Consider the following 24,657-nt stretch of genomic DNA (forward strand, 5'->3'; position numbering starts at 1 on the left):
TCTGCCATGAAAGAAGAAGTTTATTTCAGTTCTAGTGAAATCACTTTCATGTTCTGTTTTCTGAAATAAAATTACTAATTTTCCTTTAAATACTATTTAATTTACAGAGATTTCAACTTTATAATATAATCTCTATGTTTCTCTTTTTGCCCTAAAAAGAGATCTCTCTTAAATGTTTTGTTCAATTATATCTAGGTTTTAAGTCTTATTTATTTACATATATCAAAGTAATTCATAATGTAAAAATCACAATAATTTTAAAAATTATTGTTCTCATTTTCATTTAAATTAAATTTGATATGTTTATTATATGTGTTCTAAAATAAATAACCAGTTGAGAATATGGTTGAATTCTTAAGCTCCTTTTTATGTAATTTTTACTTTAAGCCATAAAATTATGAAAAATCAGTTGGCAATAAATTAATTCCCTTAGCAGTCAAGATTATATTATACTGTAATAGTTAAACTGTGTACAATTTTTAGCTTAAACAGAAAGGAGAAGATAGAGAGGAATTTTAATCCAGAAACATAGCTATTCTGGCAAGTGTCAAATCCAAAGACTTGGGCCTATGTGATTCAACTGGAATATAGACACTCCCTTAGTAGACACCTTTATCTCTGTGGCTGGACTACAGACAGGCCTTTAGTACACACCTTTAATCCCAAACTATGACATCTAATTGAAGGGCAGACAAAGTGATCAATCGTAGAAATATCCGATAGAATGAGTCAGAGACAGGGTATGGCCAACACTCATAGGAACAGACAGAAAGAGAGGCTACTTAAGAGCAGTGCTGAGAGAGGAGTCAGGGAAGTTCATTTGAATACAGTTGAGTTCAGTCAAGTTCATGCAGTTCCATTCAGTTTGTGGAGTTCAGGGGTAGTTTTTTCCAAGCAGCACAATTCAGTCAAAATCCAGGAGAAATCGATTGAATTAGGCAGCGTAGAGAGGAGTTTGAGCCAGAACAGCTGACTTCAGCCAGCTACCAGAGTTCAGAAAGAGGTAAAAAGTGAGATTCTTTAACAGGAAGTCTCAGAGTAGGCTGAATCATTCTAGGCCTAGGTTATCAGACAGAGGCTGGAAGCTGAAGCCTTCAAGATCTGGACTTGCAGAAGATCAGATTGTATGGAAGCTAGAAGCATCCAGGCCTCGGCCTATGTATAGTTAGATAGAAATGCTCTGGGCTCAGTTCAAGTGTATTTGTAATGTTTGGGAACAGCTCTCATCTCATCCCTTCCTCTGATGAAATAAAAGCAACATCTATAATATTATTAATAGAAAGGCACAAGGGGAAGACTTTTATCATTCTGAAGATGAACATGGAATTGTACTGTTCTTGTTATACCTAGTTTCCTACTAAGAGCAATATGCGTCTCAGACACATTTTAAGACAAATATATGAATTTTTATCTTACTGTTTGACATACCTGAATGCGTCTTTTTTTAATGTCACTCTTAGTGTTTTCCTCTTTTTTATCATTTATTCTAGGTTGTCCTGGTCAGTGGACATTTGGATAGCTGGGATGTTGGGCAGGGCGCCCTGGATGATGGCGGTGGAGCCTTCATATCATGGGAAGCACTCTCACTTGTTAAAGATCTTGGTAAGTGTTTAGAAAGTCTTACACTAATATGTGGTAATCTCAGTAGTGATATGTCGACTCTATATAGAAATTCCATAATGGAGTCATTTTTGTGGTATGTTCACAGAACTTCCTGTGGTCTATATATTTTTTTTCTCAGTTTATTCCAAGAATAGAATTATTCTTATCTTTAAAGAATAAGACATAACTTATCTCTTAAAGAAATTGTTATTCAATTGTACTCCAGGTATTTAAAGTAAATATTATTCTCATCCATTGGAAAAAATAAACAAGCAAATAAAACCAGAACACATGTAACCATATCAATGGAGATTTTACCAAACCATGCATGGAAAAATGCAGAGAATAACCAACTTCTCCCAAATTATATTCTCCCCTTAAGATAGGAGAAGGCTGAGAGAGTAGTAGAGAAAGGCAATAATTCTTCATGGAAATTAGAAAATGCGTTAATGGTAAAAGAATGATCCTGTAGTCGTGGTAGGAGAAACTTGACCTAGATATGGCTAAGAGGAGCAGACACTGCAAGACATTGCTAATAGCAGCTCCCTTTGATGACCATATTTGCAAATAAATGTACATTTTCTTTTAATATGCCAGTTAAAAGGGTGGATATAGGGGGCAGTTAGAAACAAAAGAATAGCCTGAATCAAGAGTTCATTGTCTGAATCATATAATGGTTGTTTTGACATGGTTCATCTGCAGAATGTCCTGGATGGTAGCTGTTGAACAAATTCTGTTTCAGGTAACATAAAGGTCAAAACATTCATTGCTTAAGTATATATGTCTCCAAGCTCATGATTTCTTGCCACTTCTACAGGGTCTTCTTGTCTTCTTCATAGGTCAATCAAAGATTATTCATCTTAGATACAGCTCAATTAATAGAATGCCGCCTAGCATGTATGAAACTATGGGTTTGATCCCCCAAAATTCATAAAAATGTGTATGGCAGCAGTGCATGCCTATCATTTTAGTAATCAGGTTCATAGTGAGTCCAAAAACAGCCTGGGCTACATGAGACTCCATCACAAAAAGAAAATATTGTTGATCTTTCTAACTGTAGATTGCTGACATGGTCTTGTTTTCAGAAAATCTTTGGTGTGGCATTTTAATTTATATTTGTATAAACTGTGTTTTACTTGTATTTTAAAATATAGAAATAAAAACTGCTTATGTAATAGTTTTATATAGATATTTCTCAACCTTGGCACTATTGGCACTTTTAGATTACAGTTTGGGATTTCATGACATCTTCAGACTCTACCCACTAATTGCCACTCTCATTTACCATTACCACCGAAAAAAATTTAATAGTGGAAATGTTTCTAGATAATGTCAAATGTCCTTGGATGGATGGTAAGAACAATTGCTCTAGTTTGACAGACAAATAAATAAGCTAATAAAATGTCTCTAGGTATTTGACACAGGATCTTATGGAAAATAATTAAACTAGAAATCTCCATTTGCACATTCTTAGCATTCCAGCATTGTTACCCTACATGATAGAAAAGATGCATTGAGTAGATGCTATGCTTTCTATAAAGCCTTTTGTAGAAGCTTGGCACACAGAGAGGTTTAGAGCATGCTCTGTGTTCTAAGAGCTTTGGCACAGAGCTAGAGACCTCCACATTTGCCCACAGACACTGTTGTAAACAGAGAAGTAGTTACAGTGCTGACTTTTACAACTGAGTAAGGTTAAAGAGAGAAATTGCTCAACAACTAAAACCTAAATGTACATACTCAGAGATCTAGATTTTGTGTAATCCTCCCTCCTTTCTGTCTCTTTTTGATCTATTTCTCTCTGAATTATTCCAAAATGAAATGAGTTTTTGGGAAAATATGCAAAAAAAAATCAAACATTTGTCCTTATGGAACACAGATGTTTATTCTGGAAATCAATTTTATTTCATTATGTTTCATCAATTTGATAGAAATGGAGTGGTGGAATAAAAACAGCAAGTAGTTCACCTGACTTTGGTTGTAGGTCACTCTGACTGCTGTCCTGGTCTTGGGCAGGTCATCTGAACATTCTGGACTTCATGCTTCTCATTCCTATTCAATGGTAATCTTCCAGGGTATTTTATTTGCTCTAGATTGAAACAAAAATCAGGTCATCTCTACATATTGAATCTCAGTGCTCTGGTCCTCAACATGAGACCCCAAATTCCTGATAATTGAGTTCAATTCAATTTCAAGGATACATGTCAAATAGCAGGCATAGTGAATGGAGTATCCTACCTCTGAAAACACTGAACTCAGAATTTGCTGTTGTTTGAGTATTTTGTTAGTTTTGGTTTTGTTCCATGTTTTAAATTCACAGCTTTAATCTCTGAAAGATTCATAAGAATTCATATAAAAATACAACTTAAATTGCAAAATAAAAAGTAGCATTTCTTTCAAGTATGTGTTATGAGGCAGCATTGACACAGTATCAAAAACACAGGACACTAAGCTGGACATAGAGGCACATACCTTTAATCCCAGCACTTGGAGAGCAAAGGTAGGCAGAACTCTAAATTAGAGACTATCCTGGTGTGATGGCTTGTGTATGCTTGGCCTAGGGCATGGCATTATTAGGAGATGTTACTATTGGAGTAGGTGTGTCACTATGGGTGTGGGTTTTAATTAATACGCTTGTCCTAGCTTTGCTCAAGCCAGTCTTCTCATAGCAGCTTTCAGAGGAAGGTGTAGAGCTCTCAGCTCCCCCTGCATCATGCCTACCTGGAAACTTCCATGCTCCCACCTTGATGATAATGGACTGAAACTTTCAACCTGTAAGCCAGACCCAATTAAATAGTATCCTTACAAGAGTTTCCTTGGTCATAGTGTCTGCTAATAGCAGTAAAACCCTAACACCTGCTATACACAGCAAGTTCCAGGGCAGCCAGGGTACACAGGGAAAAAAATACTCTTGAAAAACAAACAAAACCAAAAACCAAAAGGAAACAGAGAAACAGAAGCCCACAGGACACTGGCACTAGACCACTTGTTTTATTCATACCTCAGATAAACAACTTCCTAGTTACCTAAACTTAAACTTTGGTAACTTGCTTTGACTCTTTGTTCCTCAGTTTTCCCATCTATGTAATAATGATAATAGTTTCTATCTCTCATGCCTGTTTAGAAAATTAAATGAAGCATTAGCGTAATCTATTTACAACAGGGCCTGATACAACCCAAGTTCTTAATAAATATTATATTTTATAATTTAATAAGCATGACTCTGAAAAAAAATCTAGTACAAGAGAAGATCGTGTTTTCTAACCTATAGCCCCATTACTGACTGCTCTGTCTTCTTAGTGTTTTAGTTATAATAGTGCAACTCTAGAACTAGTGGCTATAGTCACTAACACATTCTTTTCTTTCCATTTGGCACTTAAGAACCCATCCTCCTGTATGATGGAAGCCTAAGAAATCCTTCATACTTTCCATTTTATATAAAACTTATTGAGTCTTAGATATTTTATGATCATTTCCTGTGCAGACATCCTGTTGAAAGAATAAACATCATAGAATTCTAAAATTGAATTTAAGTTTCTGTTAGATTATCTATGTATTTTAACATGAAGGTCTGGATCCAGCGTGTGACTTACTAGTTCTGTATGAGCACCTGTAATTCTAGATGAGCTTGGAGAATGAGAAGAGTTCAGTATTAGAACATGTACTTAGTATCCTGAGTTTGATATTCAACACCACTAAAAAGAAAGAAAACAGAAGTAAAAATATGACACAAAAGAAGAAGAAAACAAAAGAAGGATTCATAATTATATTACTTAATCATATTGAGCCTAAACTGTTTAACTGGTAAATCATGAAAGCTCTGTGGAAATCTTTTTCCGAGAAAATGACACTCCTCTTGGATGCTCGCCCTTGGATGAGATGTTGGGCAGCTTGAACATCGGAGTCCCTCAACGGCTTGTTAATTTGAAGTGTTGGTCCACTGGGGATCTCTGATACTTGAGAATCGTTGTTTAAGATTTCGTCTTCTACTGTCCTGTCCTTTGTCTTCCTACTTTTTTTTTCTTTTTTTTTAAATTTTTTTATTCGATATAATTTATTTACATTTCAAATGATTTCCCCTTTTCTAGCCCCCCCCACTCCCTAAAGTCCCGTAAGCCCCCTACTTTACAACTCTTACAGATTCACTCTTTTTCCCAAGCCATCAGCTTAAATTATATTCAATTAGTCTAATGACATTTGCATTTTATAAGTGTAATCAGTCATTCCTAAGTAACTGTCAATAGCAGGGGATTTGTTGTGGAGTGCTATTGAATCCTGTGTGTGTGTGTGTGTGTGTGTGTGTGTGTGTGTGTGTGTGTGTGTGTATGTGTGAGTGTGTTTTACTGGATGTGACACTGTTTATTTGAGATGTCATCTTGTCATCTCCTGGAACATTCTGGTGTCAGTGGAGAAAGCCTGTGGCCAAAACTGCTATAATTCACAGTTTGTTAGTCAAAAAATAAACCACCTTCTATTCCAAAATTCTTCCAGTTTTATCACTTTTTATGAAGATAGAATTCGTGAGTTTTGATTCTAGAGAAATGAAAGAAAAAGGAGGAGCATTGCCTGGATCTTGAAATGTGGGACATAGGAAAGATGTATTGGGTAAACATTATGAAAGAGTACGGTCCCACCAGGCCTCTGCACCAAGTCCCGGTGGGTCTCACTCAGGCCAGCTCTCACTGTTGCAGCTGAGCCAATCTTTCCCAGCCTGCTCTCACAGCATCCCATCTGTGTTTCCTCTCTGCCACAGACTCTGTAAACAGTGGGAGTCCCACGCTTCTGCCCAGCACCCACTCCTTCCAAGTATCCGGTAAAGCATGACTCTTAAACTTGAATAGTTAACCAAATATATTTATGTATAAGAAACTCCCAATTTCATAATGCCAATTTACAGTAGTCTTATCCCAATATTTCTAACCTCTCCAAAACACCAGAAAAACATCTGAAGCCATCTGGATATCCAGGTCTCCCTCTCTGCCTAGTCTCTCTCTCTCTCTCTCTCTCTCTCTCTCTCTCTCTCTCTCTCTCTCTCTCTCTCTTCCTCTCATTTCTCTTAGCTCCTCCTCTTTTCTCCCCTCCAATCACTGGCTTCTCACTGCCTCCATGCGAATGGTTAAGAAATGTCTTACAACAGAAAGGTATTTCTAAAAACGTGAAATGTGAGCTTCCCCATTGTGATTATTATCAAGTGTGAGAATCTGTTTCTTTGACTACTTTGTGGCTTCTTTTTTCTTCCTCCCTTTTCCGCCCTTTCTCTACCCTTTCAACCCCCTAATACTAGATAGGAGAGAAAAAAGATTGAAGGGGGAAGAAAAGAGCTCTCTGAATAAAGTCAGGGGTCAGAATGGGGATTACATTATCCCTTGACTGTTTCCTCCTGATTAGAGGAGTTGAGTTCCTTGGGGCAAGTTTGATCTTCACTGTCAGGATTTCTAATTTTCCCTTCACCAGTGCCACCTTCTTGTTGTTCTTCTTGTTCTTGTTCCTCTGTCTCTTCCTCTTCCTCTTCCTCCTCCTCCTCCTCTTCCTTCTCTTCTTCCTCCTCCTCTTCTTGTTCTTCATAACTACTACTTAACAAATCACAATCAATAACAGCCAACAACCCACCTCACCTCTTGGAACCCTATCATTTATATATTCTCTGAAAAGTCCCCAGAATTCCAAATGTCACATAATCACAGAAACTATCTGCAGCTGGCAAATCTTACTCAATGGACAATTTGAAGCAGTCCCATATCCCACACCTGGGATTTAAATGAAAACATATTCTTACACTACTGATGTGGTTTTTCAAGAAATCAAAGTCCCCAAATTGTCACCACAGTTTCATAAGAGATATTTATTTGCATGCTTCTTTCCTCACTCATTCAAGCATTTGATGTGTTAATAAAATATCTGTATCCTAGATGCCTAGACCAACAAGAAGTAGCCATAGACTTTGACATCTTTGAAACAGAAGAGATGTTTGATTCAAAATCATCTATAAAATTGCTGCAAATGCTCCATAACTGTGACATGTTCAGTTTACTTTGGGTACCTGTTGAGGGAAGGCTGTATGTAGTTTGGCTGGGTGAGGCAAACTACATGCTGATTCTTGAGTGCTCGAGGTTTGTTTAAAGATAAATAGGAGTTCCTGCAATACAAGAAGACAAAATGTGGAATTCTCAGCAGTGCATATATTATAAAAGAGAAACCTGGTGTCAGGAATATTCCTGGATAGCAGCTGAAGGTTGTAGAGTGGTTTGATCTGTCAGTGTCAGGTTCTTGTATAATAAGTACATTTTACTTTTATAAAGACAAAAGTGTTCCCAACATCCTCCTCTTGAAAACAAATAAACAGAAGAAAGATAAAAAGACAGGGAAAATTCTGATATTACTATTAGAATGAGTACTTTGTTGACATAACTAGCAGGCAGAAGTAAGAAGTGGGGAGACTTATAGAAAAATCACCAGGCCTTCCTGATCCAGAATATTCCAGTGAAGATAGTCAAATATATATCAAGGTGTTCATTCTGTTAAAGCCTTATGCAGTCATCTCCTGTGCAAGGGCTCTTACATGGAAATGAAGACAAAGATGACAAAGTGTTTTTGTCCAAGTTCTTCTCAGATCTGCCTTGGAAAATCACTAGGAAATGCAATTCAGTATAACTGATATACAGAAACAGTCATCAGCTTCCAATGAAGTCATTTAAACTGTAGGACTAGAGGTTCTAGGGGCCCTGAGCCCATATGGGGACTGGCTAACACCAGAGAAGAGAGATTGCACTTTGAATGACACTCATCCTAAACTGTCAGACCTCTGACTGTACTAAATGTACCAATTGTGTCTGCTTATGATGTGATGTGCTAAATCCTCCAGTGTAGACATAATCATTTCTTCCTGTTAATAGCCTCAAGCAGCAGATATAACTGTTGTGACAGTCACTGTACAGAAGAAAGCAAAGCAGAAGAAAGTCACATGCCCTGTCTGTCCAGTGGAAAATTTAAATCAAGCCTATTGACTCCAACCCTAGTACTCCTGATAGACCCCCTTGAATGTTGTTTCACTGGACTATCATTCTCAGTCTGACTCCAAAAAAAGCCTCTTTCTAAACCTATCAAGAGATAGTATACAGAAAAGAAAAAAATATATACTATAAACAGATTGGTTTACAAACTGCCTCTTAGTAATTTCTTTGTAAAGAAATATATTTGTTAAAAGAATGGGCATTTGAACACTGTCCTGGGACTTTTTGAGATAAAAATAAAGAAGACTCTACAAGCAATCACAAAATGGACTTCACTGTGTAAATCCCAAGGCATTTAGATCTATTTTCATTCTAAATTGCCTGGCTACTACCTTCAGGACCATGTAGTGGTTCCATAATTGACCTATAGAGGCCATGCTTAAGGATCATTTATATTAACTTAGAGAAAACTTTACCTGATAACTCCTTTTCCATACTTTCCTAGTCTGTTTTATTCAAAATAAATGGAATAGTTAAAATATAGGCCAGGCGGTGCTGGCACATGCCTTTAATCCCAGCACGTGGGAGGCAGAGGCAGGTGGATTTCTGAGCTGGAGGCCATCCTGGTCTATAGAGTGAGTTCCATGGCAGCCAGGGCTACGCAGAGAAACCCTGTCTCAAAAAAATAAAATAAATAAATAAATAAAAAATTATGTCTTCCATCTGCTATGTTTTTCTATAATCTGATTTTTTTCTACAGGAAAGTTTTATCTTAAAACAGTTTAGGAACCCTGTTCACTCTGTCCTACTTTGAAATCTTCCCTCACAATTATTTTACAAACACAAGATGGGAAACTAATAACCCTCGATCAAGAAGTCACTAATCTTCACTACTTTCAGAGCGTAATACAGTCACTTGTAATCCTGTACAGGAAATCAAGTTCTTTAAGGTATTTAAATGTTCCCTCACCTTACAGTTTAATTTTCATTAATTTAAAATTTAATGTGTAAGTGGTGGTTTGTATTTATTTTTTTCTGAGAAAATTTTGATCTTGTCTTTTCATAACTGCCTAATGTGAAGCAAATGCCTGTAATGACTGAGGAATTAGAAATGTCAAAACTACATTCATCCTTTTTCTTGTTTCCCCTTCTTGCTCACTTCTGAAAGAGAATCTATGGTCATGGGCATTTGTGGCCCTTTCTCATGTCCATTAGAGGGATCTTCTCATGTTTTCATTCAAATATGTCGTTCCTAGTTTGATAAGTTATATAGTGTCTAGCTTTCAAGGAAAACATTTTTTAAGACTATAAATTGCTGAGAACTTATTCTGAGATTCAAATTCATTTGTAAGCTTTAGTAACACACTTGACATCCTTACATCTCATTCAGCTGACATAGGCATTTCTGCTGACATATATAGAAGGCAACTTGTGTATAAAATGATCTGTATAGAATGTCTATGAGATAAAATAAGATTTGTCAAAAATGACACTCTTAAACTGATTTGCCTTGTAATTTGGATGTGGTATGGGAGAATCTGTAGTCATTTTAGAGCTAGAGGCTATTTGAATGTTGTGGTTACTATTTTATCGTTTGATTAGAATGTACCATTTTAGTGTACAACATAACAGAGGCCTCCAATTCTGGTTATCACTTTCTGATAACCAATGGGGAAGGTCATGAATGCTAAGAGAGGATCAGTCCCATTGATCTTCATTTTCTATAATTGGCAGTGGTGAGTAAAGCAATAGATTCTTGGAGAAGAGGGACCATAACATACAACAATTCAGGGTGGGTGTCTGAATGAATTTCCTACACTCAAGTATAGAGACCATGCAAGCCCAGGGTAAATATGTGTGGAAGAACTAGACACCTCACTGAAGCAGCATCACTGGGGTCCAGTGTGGCGGCTTACAAGGAGGATATTGTACGTCAGTAAGTGACCATGTCATAACTTGCAAATTAAATGGAGAAATACAGTTCCTTCTGCCAAGAGCTCGTGGTCTGGGAGCCTCACATAGGCAAGGACATTTAAGCCAAACCTCAAAAATGTACGTGGTAGCAGAACAAAGAAAAACAGCAGAATTGTGGATGTCTGTAGTTTAAGGAACAGAGGATATTTTTGTAAATCTGAAGAAATGGCTGAGTAAGATGTGGTAGGAAGTGGATCAAATAAAAAATGACAACTTGTGAAGTGGCTATATGCAAAGTGTGAAGATGCTGTAGGAAGTAGGAGCCATTAAAGATTTTAAAGTATGAGATGACATGATAGTACTTCTTTCTGAAATGAAAATTCAGGTAAATTATGTTTAAACTTCTAAAATGGTGTGATCAACACCACAAAGATATTGAGGAACTGAGCATGGAGATTCCAACTATTTTAAGACACAGTTTCTGAGTTACTAAGTATAGCTTATTGTCATATGCTAAGTTAGTCAGCTTCTACCTCACTAAGCTAAATACATCAAAGAGGAAGTGATAGTATTCCTGGGGTGCCATTTTCTGCCTCCACACTTTCTACATCATGCTAACTTTGCACTTTCAAAAGCTGTGGTTTCACCATCTTCCAGGGAGTTCTCTTCCAGTAAACTTTTCTAAACATACACTTTAGATTTAGGTTCACAGATCTTATTGAAGATGGTGAAATGTCAAGGTTTCAACCTTCAAGGTTGAAAATCATCTGCAAACATAGAAGTAGCATCTTTCCCTGTAAATCTGTAATCATTCTCATATGCAAGCAATGTGAACAAAGAGTATTTAGTCGGTATGTAATCATTGTCTAAAGTGTTGAAAGATGTGGACTAATATTAGATGGCTTGTTTTTAATATTGCCAATGTTCTCATGTTAAATCAACATCACCAATTAGCTAATGGTCAGCCCATATTCTTACCTGACACCAGCATCTCTAGAACTTATGAGATGACCAGTTATCTTGGACTTTTCAATCCTTCAGCCCCACTTCCCAAAATTTGAAGGTACATGAGTGGCAGCCTGCATAGTCAGAAAATCATGCCCTCAGTCTTACAATCTCTTGGATTCAAAGCCTATGGTGGTAATGGCTATATTATCTTAGATAAATGATTCTGGTTCCTATAGTTCTGGTTTCTTGTTGTTGTTACTGTTGTTTACAATGAGAACAATTTATCTTGAATAGTTGATAGGATGATTTGAAATAATTCAGATGGTGACTAGCCTTTTCTAAGTCATTAAGAGTAATAGTAGTAGTAGTAGTAATAGTAGTAGTAGTAGTAGTAACAGATGCAGGTGGTCCAGCAGAAAAAGTAACCTCACCAACAGTTCAACTTTCAATTTTCCATGTTCATAGACCATTACCAATTCAGCATGACCTGGGCCCAAGCCCATAGCAAAAATACAATTTAAATAAGAGAAGAATGGCTGGTCCTGAACAAAGTCCTCCATGGCTGTACATAAAATTAATATAGGAGTAGGTTTTCACTTGTTGCTATGGTGAAGAATGTGTAAAAGATATCTTGTAAATGTGATATGGAATTAAAATGACATCCTGTAACTTGATGAAGGGGAGACTATTCTCTTTTCTTATCCTTTCCTCTGTCAATGGCATCCACATAAGTAATATTTTATATAGGAAGTTTCTATATTCTTGTGGGAAAGAAAGAATAGGGTGAAACTACAAAGGGCTATGCAACTTATTGCTAAGTCAGTTGTTAAAGTTAGAAAAAAAAACACCAACTCAGAGAAGACAGAGATTTTTGTGCTGTCTATAGTATATTTGATGACCAAATTCTCAAGGATTCTTGGCTTTTAGTAATATCAAGTATCCACAGACTCAGGAGGTTCTCAGAATGTCTTCATGCAAAGAATCCCAAGGAATTATGCTTGTATTACTGGGTTTGTTGTTGTTGTTGTTGTTGTTGTTGTTATAATGGCATCTTTTGAAAGGAATATATTTGGAGTGCAATTTAAACTATTCAGACATGTACTATAATGAATGTATATGGGAAAATATAATGTACATACCTGTTACATTCTCTATGGATAATATATCTATTGAGCCATCCCATTTCAAGTGAACATTAGAACAAAGAAATATTTTGTGAATATCTTTATATTAGAATAACTCTTTGTGGCCGGGCGGTGGTGGCATATGCCTGTAATCCCAGCACTCTGGTAGGCACAGGCAGGCGGATTTCTGAGTTTGAGGCTAGTCTGGTCTACAGAATGAGTTCCCAGACAGCCAGGGCTACACAGAGAATTCCTGTCTCAAAAAAAAAAAAAAAAAAAAAAAAAAAAAAAAAAAAAAACCCAAATCCAAAAAACCAAAAAAAAAAAAAAAACCCAGAATTACTCTTTGTGAAGAAAAGAATATATGGTTTCATATTTTATACTTGGATGATTTTAAGTGGAGTAATTTACATATAATTGTTGTTCATATAAAAATTTTATAGAAAAAGTTTTCAAATAATATTGTTTGTGTTTATAAAATCTAAAATTTTTATTTAAAAACGCCATTTCTGTTGTTCTCATTGAGCATGGTGGAGTATACAATTAATTACTGAATATATCCTGTGTGCCTACTACGTATTTTCTTACCTCTGGAAGATCACTGGAACTCAGATCATTATCAAAAGAAATGGATGACATGAAACATGATGTGAACAAAACATATGTCTATGAGAGTTTCAGAAATGGCAAATTCAATGGTGACAGAATGTTGGTGTGCATGGCAGTGGCTATGCCCTCATAGTGATGATCACTTTGGAGTTCACTAAAGACTGTGAAGTTTTGTAAACAGTGGAGTTTTGTAAACAGTGATTCTCAATCACCAATAGCATATGCTCTAAAATCAAGAATTCACAAGTGGAACCTCATAAAATTACAAAGTTTCTGTAAGGCAAAGGACACCAACAAAAGGACAAATCGGCAGCCAACAAGTTGGGAAAAGATCTTCACCAACCCTACATCTGACAGAGGGCTAATATCCAATATATATAAAGAACTCAAGAAGTTAGACCCCAGAAAACCAAATAACCCTATTAAAAAATGAGGTACAGAGCTAAACAAAGAATTTTCACCTAAAGAACTTCAGATGGCTGAGAAGTACCTTAAGTGTTCAATATCATTAATCATTAGGGAAATGCAAATCAAAACAACCCTGATATTTCACCTCACACCAGTTAGAATGGTTAAGATTAAAAACTCAGGAGACAGCAGGTGTTGGTGAGGATGTGGAGAAAGAGGAATACTCTTCCACTGCTGGTGGGATTGCAAACTGGTACATCCACACTGGAAATCAGTCTGGCGGTTCCTCAGAAAACTGGGCACCACTCTTCTGGAGGACCCTGCTTTACCACCCCTGGGCATTACCACCCCTGGGCATATACCCAGAGGATTCCCCAGCATGTAGCAAGGACACATGCTCCACTATGTTCATAGCAGCCCTATTTATAATAGCCAGAAGCTGGAAAGAACCCAGATGTTCCTCAACAAAGGAATGGACACAAAAAATGTGGTATATATACACAATGGAATACTATTCAGCCATTAGAAACAATGAATTCATGAAATTCTTAGACAAATGGTTGGAACTGGAGAACATCATCCTAAGTGAAGTAACCCAGTCTCAAAAGAATTCTCATGGTATGCACTCATTGAAAAGGGACTATTAGCCTAAGACACAATCCACATATCAAATGATGTCCAAGAAGAATGAAGGAGTGGCCCCCGGTCCTTGAAAAGCTCAGTGCAGCAGTGTAGGGGAATACCAGAACAGGGAAGTGGGAAGGGGTGGATGGGGGAACAGGGGGAGTGAAGGGGGCTTATAGGACTTGTGGGAAGTGGGGATCAAGGAAAGGAGAAATCATTTGAAATGTAAATAAATAATATATCGAATAAAAAAAGAAAAAATGGCAGAGGAAAATAAACAACCACATTGGCTTAAATTTCATAAGTGCTAAAATTTGCAATGTGTGTTTCAGATCCTTGCTGTAGAAGAGATAAAACATTATAGTCATGGTTGACATCTAGTTTGGACATTTCTACCTACTGTCCCCTCTTCTCTTCAGTTGTAACTCACAGTTGCCTGTAGTCTGTGGTTGTTTTCACATTACTCTATAAGTATAAACAAAATATTATCACATGGTATTATGATTTGAACTTACATAAATGATATTTGTAGTCAGACTTATTCTGTTTTACTTCTGCCTTCTTGAGGTACACTTAGTTACCCAATAACTTGGTCTTTGTCTTCTAACATATACACTTGTGTCCATAAGTACCTCTGAGCATTGGGTTGACTTCTCACAAGTTCTGAATAGAATAGTCATTAAATTAAAATATGGAGAATTTTCTTTATGATTCCTTCTTTAACTCTAATTATTGCAATTTTCCTTAAATTTCTAATAACACAGTGTGTCTGAGTTATTGAATTCCACTTCTGTTGGATAAGGGACATAACATAGTCTCTAGAATATTAATTCTTTGGTATTTGTTGAGAGTTTATTTTGGTTTATTACCTAGTCTCTTTTTCAAAACTGGGTTGTGTTAACTTAGTAAAGATGATGTGTTAACCTCCCCTTTCACAGAATAGGTTTAATATTAGTTTTATTGCAGCAAACCTAATACCATCATTTAATAAACTCATGTATGATGATAAAGAAAGTAGAGCTTTCTTTATCAGATCCTGGAATACTTGTATTAAAAGTTCCCATAAGAACTGAGATTTTATAAATTTCTCCCTTGCATTTTCCACAGCTTTGCATTTCATGTGGTTTGAGACTTCATTGCTTCATGCATTTGACTCTATAGCTCTTCTTTACTCTTAGACATGTCATCCTCTGCAGGTTTGCTTTCACTTCTATATATATCACAGGACTAGCACTCTCTTCTAAATAGCCTTTCTTTTTCTGCTCTAGCTTCAATTTTTCAAGGTCATTGTTCTCTAGTTGACTTTGTGGTAAAAAGTATCAAGTTAGATTTTAAAGCTCTCCAACCTGACCATATCAGATGTTGGGAAATTTGTTCTGTTTACCCTCTTTGTGCTTACTGATTTTGTAATTTTCCAAAAATTTTCATATTGACGTATTTTTATTTTCCTCTTTCTTTCTTTTCACTTTCTACTAAATTACCTGGTTTACTTACCCCATCCTTTATTTTCATGCTACTATTTAGAAATGTATTTATCCTTCTTGTGCTTTTCTCAAAATATGTAAATATTTGTGTTGATGAGGGTCTTGATGAAATGAGATAATAGTTACAGATTGTCTGAGTCAGGATTTCTATTCCTGCACAAACATCAGGTCCTAGATGCAAGTTGGGGAGGAAAGGGTTTATTCAGCTTATACTTCTATATTTGCTGATGATCACCAAAAGAAGTCAGGACTGGAACTCAAGCAGGTCAGGAAGTAGGCCCTGATGCAGAGGCCACGGAGGGATGTTCCTTACTGGCTTGTTTCCCCTGGCTTGCTCAGCCTGCTCTCTTATAGAACCCAAGAATACCAGCCCAGAGATGGTACCATCCATAAGGGCCCCTCCCTCTTTGATTACTAATTAAGAAAATGCCCCACAGTTGGATCTCATGGAGGCACTTCCCCAGCTGAAGCTCCTTTCTCTGCGATAACTCCAGCCTATGTCAAGTTGACACACAAAAGCAGCCAGTATACAGATTGTTTCAGTATATGCTCTTCAAATGCAAACACAAACACAAACACACACACACACAAATAAACACACACACACACACACACACACACACATTTCTCACCATATATACCACTATAAACTAGGGATTTACTTAGGCCTATGTCTAAGCCCTCCACAGACACATTATTACTTGGTTAGCATGAAGGGTTTTTTTTTCTTTATCCTTTTTGAACTGTTTCTTTGTAATTTTTAATTGTCCTTTGCCTTTGTTTCCTCATTTCTTAATTAGAATTATTTTTAATGCTGTGTAATCAGGTGTGACAATACAGATAAGAGTTGCTTTTTTCTAGAACTAGGATGATACTATACCTCTGTGCCCTAGACTTGTTATTGCAAATCTAATCACACGATAGTTGGCACTTTCACTAGGATTTATTTGAGGGCACATTTGTTTGTTTTCCCTTTGTTCTGATTTATGTTGGTACTTCCATCTGACAGAACAAAAAGAAGCTGAAACACCCAAGAGGAGTCAAAGGTAGGAAATCATCAAACTCAGGGCTGAAATCAATCAAGTTGAAACAAAAAGAACTATACAAAGAATCAACAAGACCAGGAACTGGTTCTTTGAGAAAATCAAGATAGATAAACCTTTAGCCAGACTAACAAGAGAGCACAGAGACAGTGTCCAAATTAACAAAATCAGAAATGAAAAGGGAGATATAACAACATATACTGAGGAAATTAAAAAAATCATTAGATCCTACTACAAAAGCCTATACTCAACACAACTGGAAAATCTGGATGAAATGGACAATTTCCTAGACAGATACCAAATACCAAAGTTAAATCAGGATCAGATAGACCATCTAAACAGTCGCATAGCCCCTAAAGAAATAGAAGCAATAATTGACAGTCTCCCAACCAAAAATAAAGCACAGGACCAGACGGTTTTAGTGCAGAATTCTATCAGACCTTCAAAGAATACCCAACGCCAACACTCTTCAAACTATTCCACAAAATAGAAATACAAGGAACAATACCCAACTTCTTCTATGAAGCCACAATTACATTGATACCAAAACCGCACAAAGATCGAACAAAGAAAGAAAACTTCAGACCAATTTCCCTTGTGAATATCAAAGCAAAAATACTCAATAAAATTCTTGCCAATCGAATCCAAAAATACATCAAAATGATCATTTTCCATGATCAAGTAGGCTTCATCCCAGGGATGCAGGGATGGTTCAATATATGGAAATACATTGTACTGGCTGGTTTTGAGTATCAACTTGACACAGGCTGGAGTTATCACAGAGAAAGGAGTTTCAGTTGGGGAAGTGCCTCCATGAGATCCTACTGTGGGGCATTTTCTCAATTAGTGATCAAGTGGGGAGGGCCCCTTGTGGGTGGTGCCATCTCTTGGGCTGTATTCTTGGGTTCTATAAGAGAGCAGGCTGAGCAAGCCAGTAAGAAACATCCCTCCATGGCCTCTACATCAGCTCCTGCTTCCTGACCTGCTTGAGTTCCAGTCCTAACTTCCTTTAGTGATGAACTTCAACATGGAAGTGTAATCTCAATAAACCCTTTCCTCCCCAACTTGCTTCTTGGTCATGATGTTTGTGCAGGAATAGAAACCCTGACTAAGACATACATCAATGTAATCCACTACATAAACAAACACACAGAAAAAAACTACATTATCATTTCATTAGATACAGAAAAAACATTTGTCAAAACTCAACATCCTTTCATGTTAGAAGTCTTAGAAAGAATAGGAATTCAAGGCCCATATCTAAACATAGTAAAAAAGCAATATATAGCAAACCAGTAGCCAATATCAAAGTAAGTGGAGATAAACTTGAAGCGATCCCACTAAAATCAGAGACTAGACAAGGCTGTCCTCTCTCTCCATATTTATTCAATATAGTACTTGAAGTTCTAACTAGAGCAATTAGGCAACATAAGGAGGTGAAAGGGATACAAATTGTAAAGGAAGAAGTCAAATTATCACTATTTGCAGATGATATGATAGTATACTTAAGCAATCCAAAAATCTCCACCAGAGAACTGCTACAGCTGAAAAACAACTTCACCAAAGTGGCCAGCTGTAAAATTAACTCAAACAAATCAGTAGACTTCCTATATGCAAGGGATAAACAGGCTGAGAAAGAAATTGGGGAAATGACACCCTTCACAATAGTCACAAACAATATAAAGTAACTTGGTGTAACTCTAACCAAACAAGTGAAAAATCTATATGACAAGAACTTCAAATCTTTGAAGAAAGAAATCGAAGAAGACCTCAGAAGATGAAAAGATGTCCCATGCTCGTGGATTGCAAGATTAATATAGTAAAAATGGCCATCTTGTCAAAAGCAATATACAGATTCAATGCAATCCCCATCAAAATCCCAACTCAGTTCTTCACAGAGTTAGAAAAAGCAATTCTCAAATTTATCTGGAATAACAAAAAAGCCAGGAGAGCTAGAACTATTCTCAATAGTAAAGAAACTTCTGGGGGAATCAGTATCCCAGACCTCAAGCAATACTACAGAGCAATAGTGTTAAAAAACTGAATGGTATTGGTACAGTGACAGGCAGGTAAATAAATGGAATAGAATTGAAGACCCAGAAATGAACCCACACACCTATGATCACGTGATATTTGACAAAGGAGCTACAAACATCCAGTGGAAAAAGGATAGCCTCTTCAGCAAATCGTGCTGGTTCAACTGGAAGTCAGCATGCAGAAGAATGCAAATCAATCCTTTCTTATCTCCTTGCTCTAAGCTCAATTCCAAGTGGATAAAGGATCTCCACATAAAACCAGACACACTGAAACTAATAGAAAGGAAACTGGGGAAAAACCTTGAGCATATGAGCACAGGGGAAAATTTCCTGAACAAAACACCAATAGCTTATGCTCTAAGAATAAGAATCAACAAATAAGACTTCATAAAATTGCAAAGCTTCTGTAAGGCAAAGGTCACTGTCAATAGGATAAAATGGCAACCAACAAATTGGGAAAAGGTCTTCACCAACCCTACATCAGGCCGAGGGCTAATATCCAATATATACAAAGATCTCAAGAAGTTAGACACTAGAGATCCAAATAACCCTATTAAAATGGGGTACAGAGCTAAACAAAGAATTTTTACCTGAGGAATATTGAAAGGCTGAGAAGCACCTAAAGAACTGTTCAACATCCTTATTCATCAGGGAAATGCAAATCAAAACAACCCTAAGATTTCACCTCACATCCAGTCAGAATGGCTAAGCTCAAAAACTCAGGGGACAGCAGGTGCTCTTGAAGATGTGAAGAAAGAGGAACACTCCTCCACTGCTGATGGGATTGCAAGCTGGTACAAACTACTCTGGAAATCCATCTGGCTGTTCCTCAGAAAACTGGGCATGATACTACCGGAGGACCCTGTTATACCACTTGTGGGCATATACCCAGTTAATTCCCCAGCATGTAATAAGGACTCATGCTCCACTATGTTCATAGCAGCCCTATTTAAAATATCCAGAAGCTAGAAAGAACCCATATGTCCCTCCACGGAAGAATGGATATAGAAAATGTGGTATATTTACACAATGGAATATACTACTCAGCTATTAAAAGCAATAAATTCATGAAATTGTTAGGCAAATGGGTGGAACTGGAAAATATCATCCTAAATGAGGTAGCCCCATCACAAAAGAAAACACATGGAATGCACTCACTGATAAGTGAATAATAGCCCAGAAGCTTGGAATACCCAAGACATAATTCATATATCACATGATGCCCAACAAGAAGGAAGAACAAAGTATGGATACTCTGGTCCTTCTTAGAAGGGGGAACAAAGTACCCACAGAAGGAGATACAAAGTGTGGAGCAGAGACTGAGGGAAAAAACATCCAGAGACTGCCCCACCAGTGATCTATCCATATACAGTTTCAAAACCCAGACACTATTATTGATGCCCACGAGTATTTGCTGCCTGGAGCCTGATATAGCTGTAACATGGGAGGTTCTGCTAGTGCATGACAAATCTAGAGGGGGACACTCTCAACCAGCCATTTAAAGGAGCACAGTGTCCCAAATGGGGGAGCTAGAGAAAGGACCCAAGGAACTGAAGGGGTTTGCAGCACCATAGGCGGAACAAAGTAATGAGCCACCCAGTACTCCCAGAGCTCCCAGGGACAAAAACATCAACCAGAGAGTACACATGGAGTTACCCATGGCTCCAGACACATAGGCAGCAGAGGATGGCCTTGTTGGACATCAAAGGGAGGAGAGGCCCCTGGTCCTGGAAAGGTTCAATGCAGCAGTGTAGGGGAATACCAGGCCAGGGAAGCAGGAGGTGGTTGATTGGAACAGGGGAAGGGGAGATGGCTTATAGGACTTTTGGACACAGGGATAGGGGGGAGGGGGCCTGGGGGACTAGGAACAGGGAAATCATTTGAAATGCAAATAAAGAATATATCTAATAAAAAGGAAAACAAACAAATGTAAAAGAGCCAAAGAAGGATAAGAAACAGATACAGACACAGAAGTCCCAGGAAAAACTGCAAGCCATAATATATATGCATATGTTTAATTAAAAAACAACCCAAATACAGCAGTATGAGACAAGGAGCATCCAAAGATACTGAATTTCTGTTGGTTGTCTGCTGCTGGGCATGGGGCCTACCCTTAAGAGTGATGTGTTTCCCCAGTAAGACTATGCTGGAAAACTAATTTTTCATTTGCAAGTAGTTATCAATTGAAGATAGCTTTTAGGCTTAGGGATGTAGATGTATGTCTACATCTTTCAACTACATGACCCATTATGGTAGCCCCATGAAGGCCCTGTGCATCTGCCCATGTCCCTGAAGGTTTCTGTGTGAGTCAGCTTGCTGTGTTTAGAGGCCTTGTCTCTGCGCAGGTTACTGTGTCACCAACTATCACTTTCTACTCTAGAATCTGGGAATTTCTTCTCCTTGTCTGGTTTCCCCCTCTTCTTTGCCTTTTTCTCACCTTCCTTTATCTTTGTGGGACTGTGAAAGGTATCTTGGTTCCCAGTTGAGCTAAGGCTCAAAAGCCTGGAAATCCTGAAGGGATAGTAGGCATTTCGCCTGTTCAGGTAGCCCCTGCCACTAGCCACAGTCCCCAATAGATTTGTGGCTGTCAGTCACAAAAGGGCAATACCTCAAGCCCCTTCACAGATAGAGGACATGTGATTGCATTGGCTCAAGTCAGATCTCTATTTAATGAGGTACCTGAAGGACTGGGGGGCTTAGCCAATAAGCTTTCCTTTCCAGACACCCCTCCCTGCAAAAAGTTTTTAACCTCAGGCCCACCCTGAGAAGTAGGGTATGGTTTTACTCATCTACTTTCTGCCATAACAATAAATGACAATAAATGCCTTAAAACCATGGCTGCCTCTTTCATCAGGATCCATCATGGAGCCATGGAGGAGACCTTTACCTATAGAGCTTTCTAATCTCCCAGAGAAGGCCTCTCTTGGCTCCCAGCCACAGCAACTACCAAGCCAAGGCCAAGCCCAAGACTTCTCTACCACCACACAGCCAAGAACTCTCCTTATGGGACCAACTGGAGCTCACCCCCTGGCCCCAGCCTAGATCCAGCCTAGATCCAGCCCAAAGGCCCCCCACTCCCTTCGCAGTTATTCCTTCTGTGGATCCCAGTGGCCCCTGGGTGTCCGAGAGCCTGAGGACCAGATGGGCTGTCCAGCACCTCAGACTGTGCTTCCCCACCCACAGAGCGATATCCCAGGGATGCCCTATGTCTCAACACCTGGCCAACGAGGGTGTTGGGTAAGCATGGTCAACTTGTGTGGCAGAGCAGACGTGGGACCCTCAACCCTCATTTCTTTTTTCTTTTCATGTAATGTTTTGAATAATAAGAGTTTGGAATTTTATAAGTATGAAAATTTGTAAGTATTTCCACATTTTTTTTTTTTTTGGCCATAGGGCTCCCTGTTTCTGTATCAGCTCAATCGGCCAGATGAACACATCCTGTTTCAAAACTCCAATGAATGTATCTGAAAAATTAGGACAGGCTGTCTTCAGTGTCACAGCCTTACTCAGTGTGTGACAGCAAGGACAGGGCTAAGGAAGGCTGATAACAGTGACACTAAAAGGACCAGCAGTCCCTAACCAATTACCATCTGCTCTCACTTGTATTTTTAGATTTTTCATGTATACTTTACATGATCGTTTAAAATTAGAAATATAAATATGTTAACTAGCAATAATTTATTGCCACATATCTAATCATAAAAATTTATAACAATTACAATCTCAAATATCACGTGGTGATAGTTATTACAGTAGCAAGTTGATATTCTTCTAATCAAAACTAAATTAAATTGAGCAATTAGTGTTCACAGAACTCTTATAACTCATAAAGAACTGATTTTTCTGTATCTTATTTTAGATTATTTGAAATGGATTCCTTCATTCTCCCTAATGATCCCTGCTTTGGAAATGCTATCCTAAAGATACCAATTAAAGCCCTAGAAAGAGGAATGCTTGTCATCCTCTTTCCTGGTAAGGCTTAGCTACTGGTGACTGGTGGTCTCTATTCTCTCCCTCTTGGACCTGGCCGTAGCATCTATAGAGGAAGATGATGCAGTTCCTAAGAAGTCTAGGTTTGGGCATTGAGTAACATCTAAATAATGCTGTTAAAACCAACAAGAGAGAATCATATAAAATCACTTTGTTGCTACCCTTGACAAATAATCCTAATTTTATTTTTGTGTCACATTACAAAGTCCCAGATCACCAAAGCAAGTGTGTTCTTTTATGGTGTATCAGTAATTCTGCCTCTCTTTGGTAATTGAACCTTAAGCAGTCAGTTTTCAGTTCACTTATTTCACTGTGGTTTTTATTTATTCTTTTGTCATATAATATTTCCAGACTGCTTTCCTCCCCCTGCCCCTGCTCAATTTCTTCCAGTTCCTTTCTACAACCTGCTCTTTCCCCCAGATCCACTTCTTCTCCATTTTACTTTAGAAAACAGTAGGCATCCTATGTATAGCAACCAAATATAGTATAAAAAGATGCAATAAAACTAGGCATAAACTCTCATATCAAGGCTAGACAAGACAACTCAGCAAGAAGAAAGGGGTTCCAAAAGTATACAAAAGAATCAGAGACACCCCTAGTCCCACTGTTAGGAGTCTCAAAAAAAAAAAAAAAAAAAAAAAAAAAAAAAAAAAAAAAAAAAAAAACCCAAGCTAAACAACTACAGTATATTTGCAGAGGACTAAGCTCAGACCTATGCAGGCCCTACTTCAGTCTCTGTGAGCTCCTATGAGCTCCACTTAGTTGATTCTATGGGCAATATTTTCCTGGTATCCTTAACTCCTCTGGCTCTTACAACCCTTCTTCTCCCTTTTCTGTGGGGTTCTCTGAGTTCCACCTAATTTTTGGCCATCGGTCTCTGCATCTGTTCCCATCTGTGGCAGGGTGATGCCTCTCTTATGATGACTGGACAAGGCACTGATCTATGAGCATGGCAGAATCTCATTTTATTGATTTTTTTTTTCTGGACAGTCCTCTTTGATTCTATTCCAGGTCTTTGGGCTATCCAGTTTCTGGTTCCTGGCCATCTCCCTTTCATGGAGTTGACCTTTTGCTTATTGCACAAACATATCATAGAAAAATTTACCCAGTATTCTTTTGTTTTCAAGATTTTAGTTTATTTTTAGTCAGTGGTTATGTGTGTATGTGTGTATAGCTATGTATACATGAGTGTAGGTGTTTACAGGAGCCAGAAGCGAGCATTAAATCTCTTACAGCTTGAGTTACAGGCACTGAGTTGTCTGACATGGGAATTAGAAACTGAACTTGAGTCTTCTTTGATAGCAGTTTGCCCTCTTAACTGGTGTTTCTTAAGATGCCTGATTAATTCTTGCCACCCTCTTTCTCTTAAATGGAATGCTCAACGGATACCCAAAACACAATTAACTTATCAAATGATTCCCAAGAAGGTAGGAAGGAGAGGGCCCTGGTCCTGGAAAGGCTTGATGCAGCAGTGTAGGGGAATACCAGGACAGAGAAGTGGGAGGGGGTTGATTGGGGAATGGGCAGAGGGAAGAGGGCTTATGGGACTTATGGGGAGGGGGAACCAGGAAAGGGGAAATCATTTGCAATGTAAACAAAGAATGTAGAAAAGAAAAAAGAAAAAAAAAGAAAAAAAGAGAAAAAAAAAGAAGCAAATCTTTAGTTCCAGACCTAACTTACTTATGCCACTCACCTTTGGTCTTACTCTGAAGCCAGGCTGGCAACAAAGGGCAGGCAGTGCGAAGAATGTGAATCCCAAAAGGTCTATAGAGACAGAGAGAGCTAGCTAGGAAACAATCAAGTGATGAGTCTTCTCTTTGTTTCCGTATTTAGAGCTTAGTTTTAAAATGGACTTTGCTAGAGGGGATGAACAATATAGCTCTTGTTACATAGGTCTTTGAATCATATTTCTATACTTGTCTTTATAT

The 24,657-nt window shown here is 37.9% G+C and overlaps 1 protein-coding gene across 1 annotated transcript in view; it reads left to right on the forward strand.

Annotated features, from left to right (window-relative positions):
* The window catches only part of Cpq (carboxypeptidase Q), a 566,898-nt gene that overhangs the window by 317,773 nt on the left and 224,468 nt on the right, over window positions 1–24,657 (forward strand). Inside the window, exon 5 of the mRNA XM_052161283.1 lies at window positions 1,491–1,602. Coding sequence (XP_052017243.1) covers window positions 1,491–1,602 — 112 coding nt within the window. The remainder of the gene's footprint in view (window positions 1–1,490; window positions 1,603–24,657) is intronic.

This window comes from Apodemus sylvaticus, chromosome 17 (assembly GCF_947179515.1).
Source record: "Apodemus sylvaticus chromosome 17, mApoSyl1.1, whole genome shotgun sequence".
Lineage (NCBI taxonomy): Eukaryota > Metazoa > Chordata > Mammalia > Rodentia > Muridae > Apodemus > Apodemus sylvaticus.